At 41.2% G+C, this 22,027-nt stretch overlaps 1 protein-coding gene across 11 annotated transcripts in view; it reads left to right on the top strand.

Annotated features, from left to right (window-relative positions):
- Positions 1-22,027, top strand: part of ralgapa1 (Ral GTPase activating protein catalytic subunit alpha 1) — a 324,614-nt gene that overhangs the window by 219,337 nt on the left and 83,250 nt on the right. For all 11 annotated transcript variants that reach the window (XM_048537681.2, XM_059649187.1, XM_048537674.2 and 8 more), the window contains one exon: positions 19,436-20,300. In XM_048537681.2, the coding sequence (XP_048393638.1) occupies positions 19,436-20,300 (865 nt within the window). The remainder of the gene's footprint in view (positions 1-19,435; positions 20,301-22,027) is intronic.

The raw sequence follows: 22,027 nt of genomic DNA, 5'->3' as shown, positions 1-22,027 counted from the left end.
CAGATCAGGGAGGGATGTGTTTTTGTCCACCATTATTGAATCATGGAATCTGTACAGTGTGGAAGCTGGTCATTCGGCCTACCAAGTCCACACCAACTCTCAGAAGTGCATCCCATCCAGACCCACCCCGATCCCTGTAACCTTGCATTTCCAATGGCTAATCCACCTAGCCTGCACGTTCCTGGACACTATAGACAATTTAGCATGGAACAAAAATCAGCTGCCTCAAATAAAAATTACAAGTTTGGAAAGAAAATTCAAACAAGAATAGTTTGGAAAAATACAATTGATACCCTGGGCCTCATGTTCAATAATTCAATTTTTTTAGATTCATGGCATGGTTTCTGAACAAGTGTATGAGAATACAATGGAAATGATCTTGCTTGAATTTTCTTTCTAAACTTGTAATTTTTATTTGAGGCAGCTGATTTTTGTTCCATGAAATCAGTTTTTAGGAGAATCACAAGGGCAACCACCCTCCTTGCAAATTGTATGTTAATTGAATTTCATTTAATGTATTTGTTCACTTTCATCAGAATAAGTCTTGTATTCTGTTAAAAATCAGTTATTTTCCAAATCGCAACATGCAAGGGTACATTCAAATTTGGATTTTTAATAACTGTGGTAACAGCTCCTGTCTGTTTGTATGTCTGTGTATGATCAAAGAATAAATTATGATTTTTCCCTATAATATGGAAGCATGCCATTCAGCCCATGAAGTCCACACCGTACTCCAAAGAGCATCCCACCCAGACCTGCATCTTGCCCTCCGTCACCCTATCCCTGTAACCCTGCATTTCCCATGGCTACTCCACCTAGCCTGCCCATTCCTGGACAATATGGGCAATTTAGCATACAAATCCAGCTAACTTGCACATCTGTGGTCCAAGGCAAAATTAGGCTTATTGTTAGCCTGGTGTTTGGTTATGCTGTTACCAGGAGTTTAGATTATTTGACAGCAAGCATCAGAAATGTGCAGCTAAGAATTCTGCACAGATCAGATGAATTTTGGCCATGTCTGGACTGTTAAGAAGTCAGTTCCAAATTGACACCTAGTTTTGATCTCTCTGGTCAAAGACCCAGTATTCATCTTGGCATACATTGGGGGCTGTTGGCACCTTCACTAGTATAACAATTGAATGAGTGTCCTTCTGTCATCTGCTATGTTTTGAATTGTCTAGTCAAAAAGACAGAAGAGGTGACTGGGCAATTACAGGCATGAAATTTACAAATAGGATAGTTTATCCTTCTCTAAGTGTCTGGTACAGTTACCAACTTAGAAATCATGTGATCTGTAACAACTGTTTTAATCTGGTCCTGGTGCCTCGTCAAATTAAGTCAAATCAGTACCATCTCTTGAGCAATGTTAAATGCTTCTAGCAACTGCATTTCCTCCTGTTTCACCAGTACATGGGTGGAATCTTCCTCCTTGATTAAAGACAGATGCAAATCCATGCTGGAACAATTTGAACAATACGTTCAGGTGTGGTCATCCAATTTCTCAGTAAGGATGTAAGGTTTTTAGAAAGCAATCAAAAGAATAACCAGAGTGATTCTAAGGCTGTGGAGGACTGTTGCAAAAAAAAAAGCTTAAGCTGTGAACACATTCCCATTGACTCTGGGGGAATTGCTGTTTAATATTACAAATAACAGGATATCGAGATTGATACAAGTGAAAAGGAATTTCAGAGTTTAGGGTTGTTGATGCAAGTACAAAATTCACAAGATAAGAAAGAAGTTACAAGTACAGTATTCATGGATTGAGAAAGAGATGAGAAGTCACTACCACATGCATGTAAACAGTTGATTTGGGATCATTTGACATCTGCAAAATAATTCTTGTCTGTTAGCTGTGCAAGAGACTGATTAAGATCTCCAGTTATATTAATATCATCTGATCTTTCTCCCCATGGGTTGTGGAGTAAGTACCCTCTAAAGTAAAGAAATTAACAGTTAGCAGCAGGATTTCTGTGGAGTAAAACTCAAGCAAGCACCAGCGTGATAGTTATTCAATTCCAATGTAGTCTCTGAATGGAATAACTGATGTTGCTGATTGCCTGGGTTTATCTTGACCTTTTCTTGCCCCCATTCTTTGTTTTTCAATTTTATTCTTTTCTGATTTCTATTTCCCAGTTAATAAAATTATTCATTCTCAACTTTTTCTAATTTCGTCTTATGCAATGATTTTGTTTTCTTACTTGCAATTTTAGAGCTGACAGCAGGTCAATCAAGATGAATGATATTCCTGAAAGCCCAATAGTTTTCTATTGGAGTTAGAATCATAGACATATACAGCAAGAAAACAAACGTTTTGGTCCAACTTGTCCTTGCCAACCAGATATCCTAAATAAATCTAGCCTCTTTTGCCAGTATTTGGCCCCTATCCCTTTAAACCCTTCCTGTTCATTTACCCTTCCAGATGTTGTTTAAATGTTGTAATTGTATCAGCCTCCACTACTTCCTCTGGCAACTCATCCCACGTACGCACCACCCTCTGCATGAAGAAGTTGCCCCTTAGACGCCTTTTAAATCTTTCCATTCTCATCTTAATCCAATGTCCTGTAGTTTTGGACTTCCATAACAGGGAAAAGACCTTGTCTATTCACACTATCCATGCTACTCATGACTTTATGAAGTCACCCCTCATTTCCAATGCTGCAGGAAAACAGCCCCAGCCTATTCAGCCTCTCCCTTTGCCTCAAAACCTTTCAACCCTGTCAACATCCTTGTAAATATTTTCTGGATCCTTTCAAGTTTCACAACATCCTTCCTGTAGTAGGGAGACCAGAGTTGCACACAGTATTCTAATAGTTGTCTAACCAATGTCCTATACAGCTGTAATATGACTTCCTAACTCCTATGGCCAGTGCACTGACCAATAAAAGCAAGCGTACCAGATGTCTTCTTCACTATCCTATCTACCTGTGACTTCACATTCAAGGAACTATTGTTGGAGCCCAGAGAACACCTGCTGTAGTTATTGGCTTATACAGAGAGGAAAAGAGGCAATTCTTGTAACCTCACAAATTACTTTATTAATGTGTTAAACAAGATATGTGTTGCTTGTATGTTTTGTTACAAACTAGACCATGTATACTTTCCCACAAGCTGAACCAGAACCTGTTTATGCACCCACTAGGGTCCTCTGACACTTCCCAAGTAGTCACAGAATATAAAAGCTAATACCTGATCAGGAGAGCTATGGCTGTTAACAAGGCACTGATGAGGCACCGCACTTGATGTTGTCACCACCTCCTTGATGTAGGCTCTGCTTCTGATGGTTAGTCTCCAGAGTTTTCGCCGGCTGCATGCTCAAGAGCCGTCTTATTATCCTTTCTTTTATCTCTCTTGAGCCATGTTGTCTCTTCCCCGTTGGCTCAGGCTAATTCACGTATCGCATGCCTGGACGTTATTGGCCCTGGCCCAGAGGCTTAGGGAACATTGCCTTATTGTTGCTTGTCCAAATAAGACTTTTATATTACTTCATCTTTCTTACTTTTTGCAAGTGGTTCCAATTGGCTCAGGTCAGCACCTAGACTCTGGTCATTCTCAGTTCTGTATCCAAATAGTTAGTTCTCCTTGTATTCCATGTGTTTGAATCTTGCACAACTGTTTGCCATGAGGAACCTTGTCGGGCGCCTTACTGAAGTCTATATAGATTATGTCCGCCAACTGTCCTCACCAATCCTCTTTGTTACTTCTCCAAAAAACTCAATCAAGTTTGCGAGACATGATTTCCCACACACAAAGCCATGTTGAGTATCCCTAATCAGACCTTGCCTTTCCAAATACATGTAAATCCTGTCCCTCAGAATTCCCTCAAACAAGTTGCCCACTGTTGATGTCAGGCTCACCAGTCTATTGTATCCTGGTCTTTTATCACATTTTTAAAATAGTGGCACCACACTAGCCAACCTCCAGTCTTCCAGCATCTCACCTGCAGCTATCAATGATACAGATATCTCAGCAAGGCGCCTAGCAATCACTTTCCTAGCTTCCCACAGTGTTCTAGGGTATACATGTACAGGTACTGGGAATTTATTCACCTTTATGTGTTTTAAAGTGTCCAGCACTACCTCCTCTGAAATATGGGCAGTTTTCAAGATATTGCTGTTTATTTCCCCATGTTCTCTATCTTCCATATCCTTCTCCACAGTAAACACTGATGCAAAATACTTGTTTAGTATCTTCCCCCATCTCCTGTGGTTCCACATATAGGTGGCCTTGCTGATCTTTGAGGGGCCCTATTATCTCTCTCGTTGTCATTTTGTCTTTAATATATTTGTAGAATCCCTTTAGATTCTCCTTAACCCTATTTGCCAAAGCGATTTCATGGCCCCTTTTTGTTCTTCTGTTTTCCCTGTTAAGTATACTCCGACTGCCTTTATACTCTTCTCAGGAATCACTTGATTTCTGCGTCTAAACCTGACATATGCTTCCTTCTTATCCTTGACCAAAATCTCAGTCATCCAGCATTCCGTACACGTATGAGCCTTACCCTTCACCCTAAAAGGAGCATGCTGTCTCTGGACTCTTGTTAAGTCATTTTTTGAATGCATTCCATTTTCCAAACCCACCCCCACCCCGCCAAATCAACTTTTGATTGCTCTTGCCTAATACCGTCAGAATTAGAGCTTTAATTTTTAGATCTGGTCTATCTTTTTACATGACTTTAAAAACTAATAGAATTATAATCACTAGAGTCTTCAGTCACCTGCCCTGCCATATTTCCCCAGAGTAGGTCAAATTTTGCACCTTCTCTAGCAGGTGTATCCACATGCTGAATCAGAAAATTTTCTTGTACACACTTAACAAGTTCCTCTTCATCCAAGCCCTTAACACAATGGCAGTTCCGGTCTATGTTTGGAAAGTTAAAATCCCCTACCGTAAGCACCCTATTATTCTTATAGATAACTGAGATCTCCTTACAAATTTGTTTCTCAATTTCTCGCTGATTATTTGGGGGTCTGTAGTACAATCCTAAGAAGGTTATCATGCCTTTCTTTTATCTCAGTTCCACCCAAATAATTTCCCTGGAATAAAGTCCCTAAATACAGCCATGTCATTGGCAATTTAGAGACTCCAATTTGTATATGTAAATAAATTCTTGTATCATGAACTAAGTTTAAATATATGACCTGTTTAGGTTGCCCTTTAAGGTGTGAGATTTCAATAAATGGGTGAATGTTATACCAAGTGACATCTTGTTACTTAATTACTGTGGTCAAAGTGTGAGACATTCCTACAAAAAGCAGTCAATGCTAGCTTAATTCATTTTAAATCAAGATCAATGAACTTTTCCTTCACAAGGGATTAAGGAATAAGGCAGATGTAGTGAGTTAAGGTACAAATCATTGTGACACTGGAGGAGGCCCAGGATGGACAAGTTACCCAGGGGGTGGGAGGGAAAGTTGAAGTGGTTTGCGACCAGAAGCTTTGTCTGAAGTGTAAGTAATTTCCTGGTAGTTGTTCCCTTTGATATAATTTATTTCCAGAGATCTGCTTCCTTGATTAGGTGCATCAGCACAGATTTCATCCTGCTTCTAAGAAAAAAGTGAAACGGTATCTTTGTACTTATAAAACCAGTTTCAACTTGTTTTATATTTTCATGCACCATTCATGATAAATAAATTGCCCAATGTTCCATCATTTATGAAGAAGGGTCACTGTACCTGGAATGTTATCTGTGCTTTCTCTTCACAGACCTGCTGAGTTTCTTCAGCAATTTTTGTTTTTGTTTCCGATTACTAGCCTGCACAGTTATTTATTATATCACCCAAAATCCCTGTTGTGAAAATTTTACTTTTTAACCCAACATTTGCAATTATTGTTGATTTTACTCCCTTGAAAACTTGATTTGCTACTGAATATATAAATGCTTTAGAAATGTAATCCTGCAGCTGTAGGCAATTTGTATATTTTTATTTTTTCATTACATTGCATCTAATAATACAGTTAAATCCAATAACATTTTTCTTGAAATGTGTAGGAAATGTTCCTGAGAAAAATGTTGGTCAGGAATCACTGAATAATCAACAGTATAAATTTATATAATAACATTTATCAAATAATCAGATTATATTGCATCTTAATATTTTAATGTTCAATTTAACTTACTATTGTTTTGGCTTTTGTATTGTTATAGTATGAGAATTAGAACTTTATTGGCACCAGCATAATTTTGAATCCATCTGTATTTATGCTTTTCATATCTACATAACAAGACTTTTTGAAGAGATGATCCTGATGTCTAGAAGCAAACAAAATATTGAAACAGATGAGTTCAATATCTGTATGATGGGATTTATGTAGTGCTATTCGCTATTCATCTTGGCTTTCCTTAAGGGCACCAAAATAGTGAGAGAGTTAGATAAATGCTGAGCAGTTTTCTATGTGCTAACAGCAGATGATTTTTCTTGATTACAGTAACTATGCAATGCTTTTTATTAGAAAAAGGATACTAATAGTCACTGCATTGTCCGAAGCATGTTTCATTCTTTTCAAGCAGATTTGAACCATTGGTGAAGTTGCAAGTTGCTCCAAACATAGCTGTCCCTAATAAGCTCCACATTGAATTCACCAATGTCCTGATTTATAAGCCTGCAGATGATTATCTGTATTTACTTTGAAAATATAGTTTGAAAAGACTTCTGTAATACCAATTGGTATTCTTTGAGATAATCTATTGAGAATTTTATAAATGTAGTCAAGTATCAGTATAAGATTATTTTCATACTCCAAACATATTTCAGTTTTTTTGAGATAATAAAGTGTGGAGCTGGATGAACACAGCAGGCCAAGCAGCATCTCAGGAGCACAAAAGCTGACGTTTCGGGCCTAGACCCTTCATCAGAGAGGGGGATGGGGAGAGGGAACTGGAATAAATAGGGAGAGAGGGGTAGGCAGACCGAAGATGGAGAGAAAACAAGATAGGCGGAGAGGAAAGTATACGTGAGGCGGTAGGGAGGGGATACCAACACCTTCCACCCCAACCTCAAGTTCACCTGAGCCATCTCTAACATCCCTCACCTTCCTGGACCTCTCAGTCTCCATCTCAGGTAACCAGCTAGAAAGTGATGTCCATTTCAAGCCCACTGACTCCCACAGCTACCTACAATACACCTCCTCCCACCCATCCTCCTGCAAAAATTCCATCCCCTATTCCCAATTCCTCCGCCTCCGCAGCACCTTTTCCCAGGTTGAGGCATTCCACTCCTACACATCCCAGATGTCCAAGTTCTTCAAGGACTGCAACTTTCCCCCCGCAGTGGTCGAGAACGCCCTTGACTGCGTCTCCCACATTTCCCGCAACACATCCCTCACACCCCGCCCCCGCCACAACCGCCCCCAGAGGATCCCCCTTGTTCTCACATACCACCCCACCAACCTCCGGATACAACTTATCATCCTCCGACATTTCCACCATCTACAATTCAACCCCACCACCCAAGCTATTTTTCCATCCCCACCCTTGTCTGCCTTCCGGAGAGACCACTCTCTCCGCGACTCCCTTGTCCGCTCCACACTCTCCTCCAGCCCCACCACACCCGGCACCTTCCCGTGCAACCGCAGGAAGTGCTACACTTGCCCCCACAACTCCTCCCTCACCCCCATCCTAGGCCTCAAGATGACCTTCCATATCCATACCTGCACATCTGCCAATGTGGTATATTGTATCCATTGCACCCGGTGTGGCCTCCTCTACATTGGGGAAACCAAGCGGAGCTTTGGGGACCACTTTGCAGAACACCTCCGCTCGGTTCGCAACAAACAACTGCACCTCCCAGTCGCGAACCATTTCAACTCCCCCTCCCATTCCTCAGACGACATGTCCATCATGGGCCTCCTGCAGTGCCACAATGATGCCACCCGAAGGTTGCAGGAACAGCAACTCGTATTCCGCTTGGGAACCCTGCAGCCCAGTGGTATCAATGTGGACTTCACAAGCTACAAAATCTCCCCTTTCCCCACTGCATCCCAAAACCAGCCCAGCTCATCCCCTCCCCCCACTGCATCCCAAAACCAGCCCAGCCTGTCTCTGCTTCCCTAACCTGTTCTTCCTCTCACCCATCCCTTCCTCCCACCTCAAGCTGCACCTCCATTTCCTACCTACCACCTCATCCCGCCTCCTTGACCTGTCCATCTTCCCTGGACTGACCTATCCCCTCCCTACCTCCTCACCTATAATCTCCTCTCTACCTATCTTGTTTTCTCTCCATCTTCGGTCCACCTCCCCCTCTCTCCCTATTTATTCCAGTTCCCTCTCTCCATCCCCCTCTCTGATGAAGGATCTAGGCCCGAAACATCAGGTTTTGCGCTCCTGAGATGCTGCTTGGCCTGCTGTGTTCATCCGGCTCCACACTTTATTATCTTGGATTCTCCAGCATCTGCAGTTCCCATTATCACTGATACAATTTCAGTTTTTTTGAATTGCCTATAGGTTTTGCCATGTGATTCTTTCAATGTGATGTGCCAAAATTGCATCAAAACTTGTTGTGCTTGAACATGGTTCATTCTTCCAGAAATATGTGAAAAATACTTTTAAATTATTTTGAGTTTCGGGAGCTTGAAATATGCAACCATGCATTATCCGCATAGTCTGTATCCCTTACACTTGCTTCCTCCTCCCACCTCTCTTACTGTCTTGGACAGGCTAGGAAGATTACACCCATGAATTTCACTCTGCATACTACACATTTCCATGACATAATAAGATGTTGGAGCAGATCAGGCTATTTGGTGCATTGTGTCTGCTCCGCAACTCAACGAGATCATTGCTTATCAAATCCATTCCTTGTAATCTGACTTCTATGCTGTCTTGGGTTCCAATGAAAGCCTTAAAAAAAAATCTTTGGCTTGAATGCCACATAACAAGTATAAAGTCTAACTGGTGTGAATGAAATATTACTTTCAGGGCAGGATTGCCTCACAGCCGCTGTTGGTTCAGAGTTTTGAGTATCTGTTAGATCAAAGTCAAATCCAGCTACTATTAGATTCTCTTAGACCTATCTGCTATGTTTCCCTAGTGCCCTGTCGCCTTCAGAAGCTACATCACTTTCACCTCCCTTAGCAAATTCTTTGGACTCCTCCTCCCACCCTTGTCTCAGAAGTCACATGGTTGGTCCATCTCCCTCTCTGCTTTATTAAGACCCTATCATTGAGCTAGGTTGTGCAAAGAATGGTGAACATTATTTATCCTGGAGATATAGTTTGGTGAGTACTGGACTGCCGCCCCTCCCTAACCCCCGAAGAATCCAGCAGCACAACGTCTGTAGTCCAGTTATCTATCTAAAGATGGCTCAGGTGGATGTGTGGTCAGCATTGTACCACTGTTCATTACCAGTCTGTGGCTGTGTATGTCTGTGATGAACTGTGCAAGCACATGCTTTCCTGAGGAAGGCATCTGAGAACTCACAAATGAATTTGCTCCATTGTGTCTTTACGAACCCAACCACCACCAATTGTTCCTCACCCCTACCTAACCTGCGCGCCAAGAAGCAATTTTTTGCAAGGCCAGTCTGTCTAACCTGCACATCTTTGGGTGTGTTTCAATTCAGTATTCAATCCTTAACTGAGTAATGAGACATTCTGTCTTGTTTTAGATTCTGTTTTCTTTCAGATCCTTCTGACTCCTCCCAACAATCTTTACGTTTAACATGTTGCCATATCTCTCCACCTTTATCAGCGTCATTTCTATTGAGTCTTGTTATGTTTTGAAGTCCTGCATTTTCGCTGATATCAGGAAGTGTGGCTGCTTCACTTGAGCAGGCTGGGTGAGCCGCACAGTCTGCTTCTCTTACACTGGCGTCCTCCTCCCACCTTTCTGACTGTCCTGCACAAGGCTTGGAATATTACACCCATGAATTTTACTCCACATCCTTTTGATGACATCATAAGATGTAGGAGCAGAGCAGGCCATTTGGTGCATTGAGTCTGCTCCGCAACTCAATGAGATCATTGCTGATTAGACAGTTCTCAACTCCATTTGCCTTACCTCCATAATCATTGATTCCCTTATTGATTCAAAATCTGCCCATGTCAGTTTTTCATAGATTTACCACTCTCTGAGAGAAAAAAACCTCATAATCTTTGTTTTAATGGCTAAGCCCATGCTCTCTACCCCTAGACCTCCCCAAAGGGAAATAATCTCTCCACACCTAACCTGAAATGCCCTGAATAATCTTTTCTGTTTGAATCAAATCTTCTCACATTTTCAATTCCAACCTTCAGAAGAAAATTCCTCCATTCAGGAATCAATATGGTGCACCTTTCCTGGACTTCTTTCAGAGCCAATATATATTTTTCCTTAATTAAGGGCACTAATTGGTTTTCTAGGTGTGGTCTGACTAGTACCTTGTACAGTTTTAGCAAGGGCACCCTATTTCTATACTCCGTTCTGTTTGAAATAAGGCCCATCTATTTATTTTCTCCATTACGCACTAACAAGTCAGCCACTATACTAGCTTTTTGAGATTCATGCATGAGAACCTTATGCTGAAGCTTTCTGAATCTTTCCTATTTAAATAATATTCAGGTGTTCTATTTATTTTGCCAAAGTGCATAAATTCACATTTGCCCGCACAATATTCTGTATGCCAAATTTTTTGCCCTCCACTTAACCTGCCTGGCTGATCGAGTTTGCTCCTCCATTCAATTATGCCTGGATGTTTCTCCCTGTAGCTGAAAAAAATCCTCATCACAGTTCCGAAGGGCCACCTTTGGTGGAAACATCTTCTCCACATTCACTGTATCCAGGTTTCTCAGTTTCAATCAGATACTCCTCATTCTAAATTCCAGAGTACGGACCCCGAGTCCTTAATCACTCCTCATAACAAGGCCTTCATATCCCAAATCATTCTTGAAAACCTCCTCTGGATTCCCTCCTTATATATTTAAAGTGTGGTCTGACCAGAGGCTTACACAGCCTTAGCAGTACATCTCAGCTGTTGCATTCTAGCGCTATTGAAATGAAGGCTCACTTTGCATTTGCCTTTGTAACTGCCAACTGAACCTGCATAAACCTTAAGAAAATCCTGAACCAGAGATTTCAAGCCCCTTTGTACTTCAGATTTCTGAAGCCTTTACTCATTTAGAAAATTGTCTACAGCTCTATTGTTCCTAACAAATGGCATATCTTGACATTTTCCCATACTGTATTCCATCTGCCACTCCCTTGCACACTGTCCTAGCCTGTCCAGGTCCTTCTGCAGCCTCTCCACTTCCTCATTGTGACCAGTCCCTCCACCTAACCCCAGTGATACCTGAAAGATCATCACCAATGCCTCTGCAATCTCCTCATCTATTTCCTTCAGAGCCCTGGGGTGTAATCCACTGGTCCAGGTGATTTATCCACCTTCAGATCTTTCGACTTCCCTAGCACCCTCTCCATGGTGTTGGTATGTTCCACTGAGAAAACTGATGCAAATTACCCATTCAGTTCATTTTTTTCTTCTTTCTTTGTTCCCTATTATTCCTTCTTCACCCTCTCTTTCCAGTGGTCTAATATCCTCTCTTACTTCTATCTTACCTTTTAGATATCTTAAGAAAAAAATGTTTGCAATCTTTTACATTACTAGCTAGCTTGCATTCTCATTTCAGCTTCTCCCACCTTATTACTTTATTTGTTACTGTCTACTGGTTTTTAAAAGGCTTCCCAATAATCTTTACTGCACCCTTTTTGCTTTTTTTTTGGTTTTTATGCTTGACCCGACTTCCCTTTACAACCATGGTTGCATCATCTTTCCCAAAGTATGTTTCTTCTTCCTTGAAATTAATTTCTCCTGTGCTTCTCGAATTGCTCCCAGAAACTACTGCCATTGCTACTCCACCATCTTCCCTGCTAGGCTCCCTTTCCAATCACCTCTGGCTCGCTCCTCCTCCACGTTGTTGTAGTCTCCTTTACTCAGTGCAATGCCATTACATCTTTAACTTCTTCCATAATTTTTCGCACACTAATGTAGCAAGAGGTTTTCGCCCTAATGGTCTGAGCAGGATTAAAATAGGGTTTTAATATAAGTACTGTGATTCTCTTGTAATTATTTATTGGAGTATCTGAAGGAAAGTCTAAAATTTAACATTATCCAATGATTCCTTATTGGCATCCTGTGTGTATTTGAATATGTTTGATTTTTATTTCAGAATTTTGTTTTGAAGGGACACAGTTCTTTGAGAAGACCTGTCAGCAAGAAAAGTAAAGAATACCAGCAAATGATGCTAAGGATCAATTCCCCTTCTGGAAACACCTGCCAAATGTGTGGTCAGAGATGTAAAAATTGAACCTGTCAGTCAACGGAGAGATTTGGCAAAAACTTTATTTGATAAAGTTAACTGCTTTTTGTTATTTACTCTGAATAAAAAGCAAAGAACAACTTTTCTACTTTGAGACCAAACTTCTTTTTGATGAATATCTTCAGACATATCTTGCTTCCTATGCAATTATACAGTTGTATTCAGGCAATCTTCACAGATGCATCATTTTTCCTGTTGCATGAAGTTTTAAACTATTTTCTGTTTGTCAAATGTGACAGAATTGTTTAACTTCTAGTGGCTCCTAGTATCTGTTGCATTTTTGCGCAAAATCTGTGCAGAATATCAGACCTGTTAAAGATTGATCAAGATTTCCCATTCAATGGATAATGGAAATACGATCAAGTTTTGACCGAGTCGTCAGTTGACCTATCACTTGCAAATCCAAAAACTGATGCTGTAGAATTACAAAGATAATACAATACTGAAACAAATTGTTCACCAAACTGTTTTGCGGTGTTGTTTATTCTCCAAAATTATGCCCACTATGTTCCCATTTCTAATATTTGCCCCCCGCCTTCCTTTAAGCATCTATCCAGCCTGTTCTTAAATGTTAATCTAGTCTGTACCTTAGTCACTAAATTGTTACTCAGCCTTGTTGTCAGTGATATTGGTAGTCACTCAGTAACGAGTATGTTGTCCACCTAGAAAATTTTGTTTCAGTGGTCATGGGTTCTCTGAGTCCTTGCGTGACTGATGAGCCCTGATCCCAGAGCTGCATCTCTGACCACACATTTGGCAGGTGTTAGCAGAAGGGGAATTGATCCTTAGCATCATTTGCTGGTACTCTTTACTCAGGTTCCTTTTCCGTACTTCCTCTTGCTGACAGATCTTCTCAAAGAACTGGGTTCCTTCAGACAGAGAGGCTCTTCCAAGTCATTCTCTTCTGAAGGTCTTCCACGTGTTGACATCTAGGATGCATTTCTTGATTAAAGCCTTCAGGGATCCTTTGAATTACTTACTTACCTCTCGTTTAAGTATCTTTCTTAAGCTGGGTAAATGTGATTGGCTCTTGTCGTCAGGCGATTTAATCATGTGGCCAGGCCACATCAGAGTTGGTTTCAGATGATCATGGCTTCAATGCTGGCGCTGTTGGCTTCTTCGAGGATGATGATGTTAGTACGCTTGTCCTTCCAGCAGATACAAAGAATCGGTCTCAGACAGCATTAGTAGTGCTTGAGTTGGCATTTATACATGGTCCAACCTTAGGAGCCAGATAGAAGAGTCAGAAGGATAACTGCCTTATATGTAGTGATCTTAGTACCACTACAAATGCTTCGATGACGTAAGCATCCAAAGGTAGCATTCGCAGATTTGATGCAGTGAGAACTGACTCTTCAAGTAGGGAGGGTTTCTCCATTAATCTTAATGGAAGGATAGGCCCTGGGACAGGCTGGTAGAGGACATGAGTCATCTTGACTTTGAGGCTGAAACCAATTCTTCAGTATACGTCTGAGAAAGCGATGAGCAAAGCTTGAAGATTCCATAAGATATAGGAGTGGAAGTAAGGCCATTCGGCCCATCGAGCCCACTCCGCCATTTAAATCATGGCTGATGGGCACTTCAGCTTCACTTCCCTGCACTCTCCCCGTACCCCTTGATTCCTTGAGAGATCAAGAATTTATTGATCTCTGCCTTGAAGGCATCTAACGTCCCAGCCTCCACTGCACTCTGTGGCAATGAATTCCACAAGCCCACCGCTCTCTGGCTGAAGAAATGTCTCCTCATTTCCATTTTAAAAGTTTACCCCCTCTAATTCTAAGGCTGTGCCCACAGGTCCTAGTCTCCCCGCCTAACGGAAACAACTTCCCAGCATCCACCCTTTCTCAGCCATACATTATTCTTTTCTGAAAGAGCGGCGCTGACATTTGTCATCCACATAATGAAGTCCCATGAGCAAGGTTGATGTCTTTAAACTCATTAGTGGCATCAAGGGTTGGGGCAGAGGCACTCAATATCATTGCCTGCTTATTCTTGGCAAATTGTAGATGGAAATTCATGAAGCAATCGTTGATGCCAACAGGTAACTGTGTGATTCAGTTAACTACTTCATTTTTAATAGTAAAACCAATTCCATGCACTTTGGCTTGATCTTGGGTTTTTATCTCAAGGGGAATATGTAACTACCACCTTCTTCCCTTAGCTGCCCTTTGACTGCTCTTCAAATCTCATGTAGTGCAGCACAGGGAAATTCTCCATTCCACGTAATTATTTTGCTAATTAGCCATGAGGGTTTGTACATTCCAGGTTCCTCGATTGAGTTTTACTTTGATTTTCAAACCGCAGCTTTATAAACCTACTGGATATAGTTTTTCAACCAGGTTGGTGATGGAACAGATTCTTTTTTTAGGGCATCTTTCGAGCCCATTAACCATGTAAGGTGAGCAGAATAAGGCTGCTCAGTCGTGAAGAAAGCTGCTGAAAGACTCTCTTGTTCCTATTCCAAGAGCAGACAACTGAATCAAACTTCACCATCTATGTGCTGGCCCAAAGCTTGAGACTTCCAGATCTTCAATACCGTCTTCATCGCCTCTCACTGACAGCCGTAGGGTTTATGTTGTATGGAGAACGTTTGAATTCCTTTAGGTAGATACTATGTGTGGGACATCTTTTAGCATGAAAATCAGAAGGTAGATCCAGTTCCAAAGGCAAAGAAACCTTGATGACTGGGAATCTCCCAGCTGATGCAGCTTTCAACTGCCAGTGATATCACATAAATATCTTCCGCCTGGATCATTGTTGAGGACTTGTTTTGGATTGACCTTTGTTTAGTTCCTGATCTACAACCTTATTGTCATGAATGACCCTGCCAGAAGTTTAAAAACTTGGAATCAATAGGACACTCGAGCCTCTCCATTACAGAGAGGTAGCTTCAGCTTATCTAATGTAAAGATGTTTCTCCTGCTCATTGTCTTAAATCTCTTGCATTTAATGATATTGTTGTCTTCTCATTCTTCTGATCATTAGAAGTTGCCTGTTTCTACCTATTTGAATATACCAGAGAATATTCCGAAATCTGCTTTGTAACACTTTCTTTGCCTGAATGCCCATTCTATAAGCTAGAATCCAAAAACTCTCATCTAAATTTAGATGGTTCCTGTGGACACTGTTCAGAAATGTTATGGCACATTTGGAGCAGGTGGGACTTGAACCTGGGCCTCCTGGACCAAGGTAGGGACACAATCACTGAATCACAAGAGATCATCGTTAAGGGGCACACAGAGAGAACAGGAACAGAGAAGGTAATAAGCAGTGGATTTCTTGTTTCATTGAGCAACTAGCTATTCATCTTCTATTGTTAGAACTCTGACAACTAACTACAGTATATTACGATAAAAATAACCAGAGTCTGACCAATATGTGAATCATGCCTGATGGCAATGTGGTTGATTCTTCCTTGCTTAATTAGGACAGACAAGTGGTACTCCAGCAAGTGACACCTGTACTTGTATAACTGTTGCTGTAATTTTAAAATTCAATGTGTGGCTGTAAAAAGGAATATCATCAATTTGCTACATGTCTTTGGCCAGTTTGCCATGTATGTCACCTGTATTTCACAGTACGACCAAGCGTTCTATTCACATCATTCATACTTTCAGTAAGCAGTAGCAGTCCAAGCATAAAAACCCTTTAAGCACAATAGCTCATTTCCAAACACTGTTAAGAAATTGCCATTAATGCCTGCTGTCAATTTCCTCCCTGCTAATTAGTGTTTAATTCAGTTGACAACCTTCTGATTAATTCTGTACCCTTGTCCAGAAGTCTTGATTGTTTGATTTTATTTTCACGTGTACCATAATACAGTGAAAAGCTTTGTTCATGTGTGGTACAGGCAGATCACAGCAAGGAAAGGATAAACAGATCAAAAAGACTTAGAGGTATATGGGCTACATTGCAGGTTATATTATTTGAGGTTAGAATCCATTCAACAGTCTGATAACAGGCGGAAAGAAGCAATGTTTGAACCTGCTTGTGTGTTTAGGCTTTGTATCTTCTGCCTGACAGAAGAGGTTGCAGAAGGTCGTTACTGGGGTACGATGGGTCTTTGATGGTGTCAGCCGCCTTTCTGCAGCAGCGTGCCATGTAAATAGAGTCCATGAATAGATGGTTGGCTTCTGTGATGATCTGGGCGGTGTACGCCACCTTCTGTAGTTTATTATTACGGTTCTGGATAGAGCAGTTACATACTAAGCCGTTCTGCACCCAGACAGTATGATTTCACTGAGCTGGAAGGATCGTTTTCAGACGTTTCGTCACCATTCTAGGTAACATCATCAGTGAGCCTCCGACGAAGCGCTGGTGTTATGTCCCGCTTTCTATTTATCTGGTTAGGTTTCCTTGGGTTGGTGATGTCATTTCCTGCGTTGGTGATGTCATTTCCTGTTCTTTTTCTCAGGGGATGGTAGATTGGCTCCAAATCAATGTGTTTGTTGATTTGGAGCCAATCTACCATCCCCTGAGAAAAAGAACAGGAAATGACATCACCAACCCAAGGAAACCTAACCAGATAAATAGAAAGCGGGACATAACACCAGCGCTTCGTCGGAGGCTCACTGATGATGTTACCTAGAAAGGTGATGAAACGTCTGAAAACGAACCTTCCAGCTCAGCGAGCAAACTCACATCCAGAACCTCAACCTGAGCTACAAATCTTCTCAAAACTCGCTAGTATGATTTCAGTGGTGCACCCGTAGAAGTTTGTGAGGAAGAAGAGGTGTTGTTGTGCCTTCTCGACTGTCACATCTACACAGGAAGTCCAGGACAGGTTGTTGGTTATCGTTAGTCCAAGGAACTTAATGCTCTTCATTGTCTCAAACTCAGTTCCTTTGATGTAGAGGGCTTGTGTTTTCCTCCTTTCTTTCTGAAGTCAATGATCAGTTCTTTAATTTTGCTGACATTGAGAGACAGATTATTTTCATTGCTACACGTCACCAGGCCCTCTATCTCGATTCTCTATTTTGACTCATTGTTAGATATTTGTTCCACTACAGTGGTGTCGTCAGCAAACTTGTAAATGGCATTCATTCAGAACTTGGCAACAATTTAGGTGTGCAGGGAGTACAGTAGTCTTTTATATGAATGACTGTGTATACCACATCCCCATCCAAAAGAAGCTGTTTTGAGGATGTAGCATATTAGATTCTTGCCTCTGCAATGATTTGCACCACTGTCAAGTGGTATGAACCATGATGTTTGGAGATCACATTTGACTTTGACAAATCCCAAGCACAATCCTCTTTGATATAGAGTTTGATGTATTATTGGTAATGACTGGTCTATTCTAGACATTCACAAAACGTTTCCTAGGGTATTCCACAACATTGCTTAAATAACAAAAGTGGTCAGTACATTGTGCAATAGTTTGTCTTTTTCTTGGAAGCACGAAGTTTGGATGCTGGATATGGATATTTGGTTTCACTATGTTTAGACATTCTGTGTCAGAAAACATTAAAATAAATAATCTAGCCAATATTCCTGACCTTGAAATTATATTTCTCAGATGTCTTCACAATAAGCTATCATGAATTTATTTGTGTGCCTTCCTCTTTAGAAAGTCAGGATCTCCATGAAATTATTGGCTTAGCTTTGTAAGTGTGTAATTTACCTAATTACCCTTCTACTTTAGAAAATCAATAATAGTACTCCAGCAACTTAAGGAATGTTATAACCCAGATTTTCAGATGGCTCAGGAATCCTTATTCTACCGTAGATAGGAGATGCATGTGGGAACCCTGCAGAATTCCCATTGTAGCAGACTCCAAAAGCTATGCACAAGAAATTGATGATTCCACTGGAATGCTTTGAAAGTCCCCATTTAATTCTGTAAATTCACAGCATTCCAGTGAAATTAAGTAAGTAGTGACCCAGGAATTGTTAAACTATTAGTCATTTCCCCAACTGTGTACCTGATCCTCAGTTCCTCTGCTTTGGATCCAACACTACCTCTGGTCAGATCTGCAAAAGAAAGTACAGGTCTGCGTTTCTGAAGGAACCTTGATTTCCTGTCAGAAGTGAAGAGCTATTTCCTTTCATGTTGAAGAATATTTGCAAAATTACCACTCCTTGGAAAATCTGGCCCACTGTTCTTAACTTCAAACTTTTACCGTGTGTGGGTTGGTAAGTTGTGCATTTAAGCCGACCACTTCAGAAAGTTGGATGAAGAACTATGTCATAGAAAGCCACTAGGATAACTATATGTTATAAGCAGTTCATGTTGTAGAAAGTAAGAATAGCTAAAGCTTCAAAAGCAGGGATTTGTAGTATTCTAGATAACAAAGTGTGGAGCTGGATGAACACAGCACTTTGTTATCTTGGATTCTCCAGCATCTGCAGTTCCCATTGTCTCTGATCACAATTTGTAGTATTCTGTTTGCCCCATTTTAATGTGGAGGCACTAGGCCAGGAATTAGTTCAGTGATGAGGTTTGGAAGCAGCTAAAATTATTCTGTTTTTAAAAGTCATTTCATGTCAATGAAATTAGGTTTTTGAGCGCTAGGCAAATTAAATATTTTTCGCCGATCACCCAATATTGGCAGTGCTACTTAGAATAAAATATAATTAGCTTCATTGTTGCATGTTCTCAAATGACTACAGTGAAAAGTCTATAAGTCACTGCTTATGGTGCCATCTTAGGTACAAAGCTCCATCGGTACAGCTATCTGCTAGTATGTAATGAATCAGATTTGAATTACAGTATATCTTTCTGTACTTTGTACAGTTTTGTTTTTCACAGAGGTCTGAACGCTATTCTCTTGTTAGTTTTGCCATGTGCCTTTTGTGTGCTGCATTGAAACCTGGGTGTGTAGAAAACAGTCTTCTAACTTCCATATAGACCAGAAGTTAAGTATTTCTTGGAAACAAGTGAATAGTGTTCATCTATATAAATTTAGATTGATTAAATATGTGCAACCATCGTGATCTGAATTTTGTCAATATTAGTCAAAAGTAATCCAGTAAGATTGCTCTATGACCACACTTCTAACTTCAGTTATTCTATGGAAGGTCTCTTTGAAGTTGGCCAATTTGAGCTAAATTTGACGATTTACAATACTTTACATTTTCAACAGAAATTAGAATTTGCAATCGAACTCCAGAAATTTCTTACCTCTCTCCTTTATGTATTTTACAGTGAGGAGTCGTATTCAGCAAGGTTTGATCTCAATCGCTGCCCGGACTGTGATAATTCATTTGGTAAACCACGTTGGCCATTATCCATTGAGTGGTGGCCCAGCAATGCTGACCAGCTTAATAAGTGAAAACCATGACAATCCTTTTACTGACTGCACTGAGCTTTCCCCTGAACTTTTTGAAAACCCAAATCTCCAGTTTTTTGTGCTGAATAGTTCAACACTTATTTCATACCTGGAAATCCCTGTTGAGGACAATATCCCAGGAGGAGGGATGTCAGCTGGACTCTCAACAGCTACCTCAAACATTAGAGTTGTGGTACGTGATATATCTGGTAAGTACTCCTGGGATTCTGCAATTCTATATGGACCACCGCACTTCTGTCAACAAAAGCAAATTGCTTCCAAGGTCAGCAATCTTTGCAGAGAAGAACAGATGGCTGAACCTCTCTCCAATGAAACAGAAACCGATGATGTAGATTTAAGGGAATATTTGGTACCTCAAACAAAAAGAAGGTGCGGGGAAATTGTGCCATCTTGGGATGTAATCCGTGATGATGAAGATGCCTTGGATGAGCTGTTGCAGTACCTTGGTTCCACCAGTCCTGAATGTCTCCAGAGAGCTGGTGTGCAACTTAATATCCCTGCTGCCGCTCCTGTTTGTTTTTCAGAGAAACAGGAAAATGATGTAATCAATGCAATATTAAAACAATACACAGAAGAGAAGGAATTTGTAGAGAATCATGGCAATGATCATAATATGAAAGCGATGGAGCAGGAGGAGCCTTGCCCACAAGAGCCTCAGTCTATGTTTTACTATTGCAGGATGCTGCTGAATATTCTTGGCATGAATTCATGGGATAATAGGTAAGATGTTTTAAAAAATATGATTTATTGACATGTATGCTTTAGAAAATAATTATATGTTTAATTTAAAGGTCTTTCCACTTGTTCTAATCTGTATATTTAGTTATAAAAGATATGCCCATCCCTGCACACTTGTCAGTAGCTTACTATAACTCATATTAAAATTGAATATTATGTTTTCATTATCAAATTTTACAATAGAAGTAAATTTCTTTTTGTTTTATTTCAATCATCTTCAAAAACAACTGCACAGAAAATTCTGTTTCTGAGGAAATCATATGTTAGATCAAAATGTTACATTTTTAAATATAGTAGGTCAGCTAGTGTAGGATCCAGTATCATTCTGTTGGCCCAAATTCTGTTCCTTTAGGTCATGTCTTGTGGTTTTGAAACAGGCTGTCAGTCTAAGTCCAAGGTAGGTTAAATGAAAAGGTACTTTTCTTTTTGTAAAATGCATTCTCATCCAAATCGCTTTGATTGCATTCGTTTTGCAGCACACAACAACTAAGCTTTATGATGAATACAAAGGCAGTGCTCTGTTTCAATTTTCAATTTTCTCTTTCAATTCCTCCCTCTTTGTAGGATACGTGGAACAATCCCTCTTCCAAAGCTACACTGGCCCTATCCCCCACCTCTTCCTCCATTACATTGATGACTGTATCGGCGCCGCCTCATGCTCCCGTGAGGAGCTTGAACGGTTCATCCAATTCACCAACACCTTCCACCCCAATCTTAAGTTCACCTCGACCATTTCTGACACCTCTCTCTCCTTCCTGGACCACTCTGTCTCCATCTCTGACATCCACCTGGAAACCAATATCCATTTCAAACCTGCCAGCTCCCACAACTACCTAGAATTCACCTCCTCTTGCCCAGCTTCCTGCAAAAAGGCCATCCCCTATTCTCAATTCCTTCGCCTCCGCCACATCCGCTCCCGAGATGAGGCATTCCACTCCCAGACATCCTAGATGTCCTCTTTTTGTCAAGGACCCGCAACTTCCCCTCCACAGTGGTCAAAAATGCCTTCAACCATGTCTCCCACATTTCCCGCAACGCATCCCTCACACCCCCTCCCCGCAATAACAACCAAAACAGAATCCCCCTTGTCCTCACTGATCACCCCACCAACTTCCGAATCCAATGCATCATCCTCCGACATTTGCGCCACCTGTAATCTGACCCCACCACCAAAGACACTTTCCCCTTCTCACCCTTATCTGATTTTCGGAGGGACCACTCCCTCCATGACTCCCTTGTCCGCTCCACACTCCCCTCCAGCCCCACCACCCCTGGCACTTCTCTTTGCAACCAAATCAAGTGCTACACCTGTCCCCATACCTCACCCCCATCCCAGGCCCTAAGAAAACCTTCTTCATCAAACAGATGTTCACCTGCACATCTGGCAATGCGGTATACTGTACCCACTGTTCCCATTGTGGCCTTCTCTACACTGGGGTAACCAAGCGGAGGCTTGGGGACTGCTTTGCGGAACATCTACACTCAGTTCGCCACAAACAACTACACCTCCCAGTCGCGAACCATTTCAATTCCCCCTCCCACTCCTTGGACAACATGTCCATCCTCAGTCTCCTGCACTGCCACAGTGATGCCACCCGAAAGCTGCAGGAACAGCATCTCCTATTTTGCTTGGGAACCCTACAACCCAAGGGTATCAATGTGGACTTCACAAGCTTCAAAATCTCCCCTCCCCCAACCGCATTCCAAAA

The sequence above is a fragment of the Stegostoma tigrinum genome, chromosome 10 (genome assembly GCF_030684315.1).
Source record: "Stegostoma tigrinum isolate sSteTig4 chromosome 10, sSteTig4.hap1, whole genome shotgun sequence".
Lineage (NCBI taxonomy): Eukaryota > Metazoa > Chordata > Chondrichthyes > Orectolobiformes > Stegostomatidae > Stegostoma > Stegostoma tigrinum.
The sequence above is the reverse complement of the archived record's forward strand: the minus strand, read 5'-3'. Positions and strand labels throughout refer to the sequence as shown.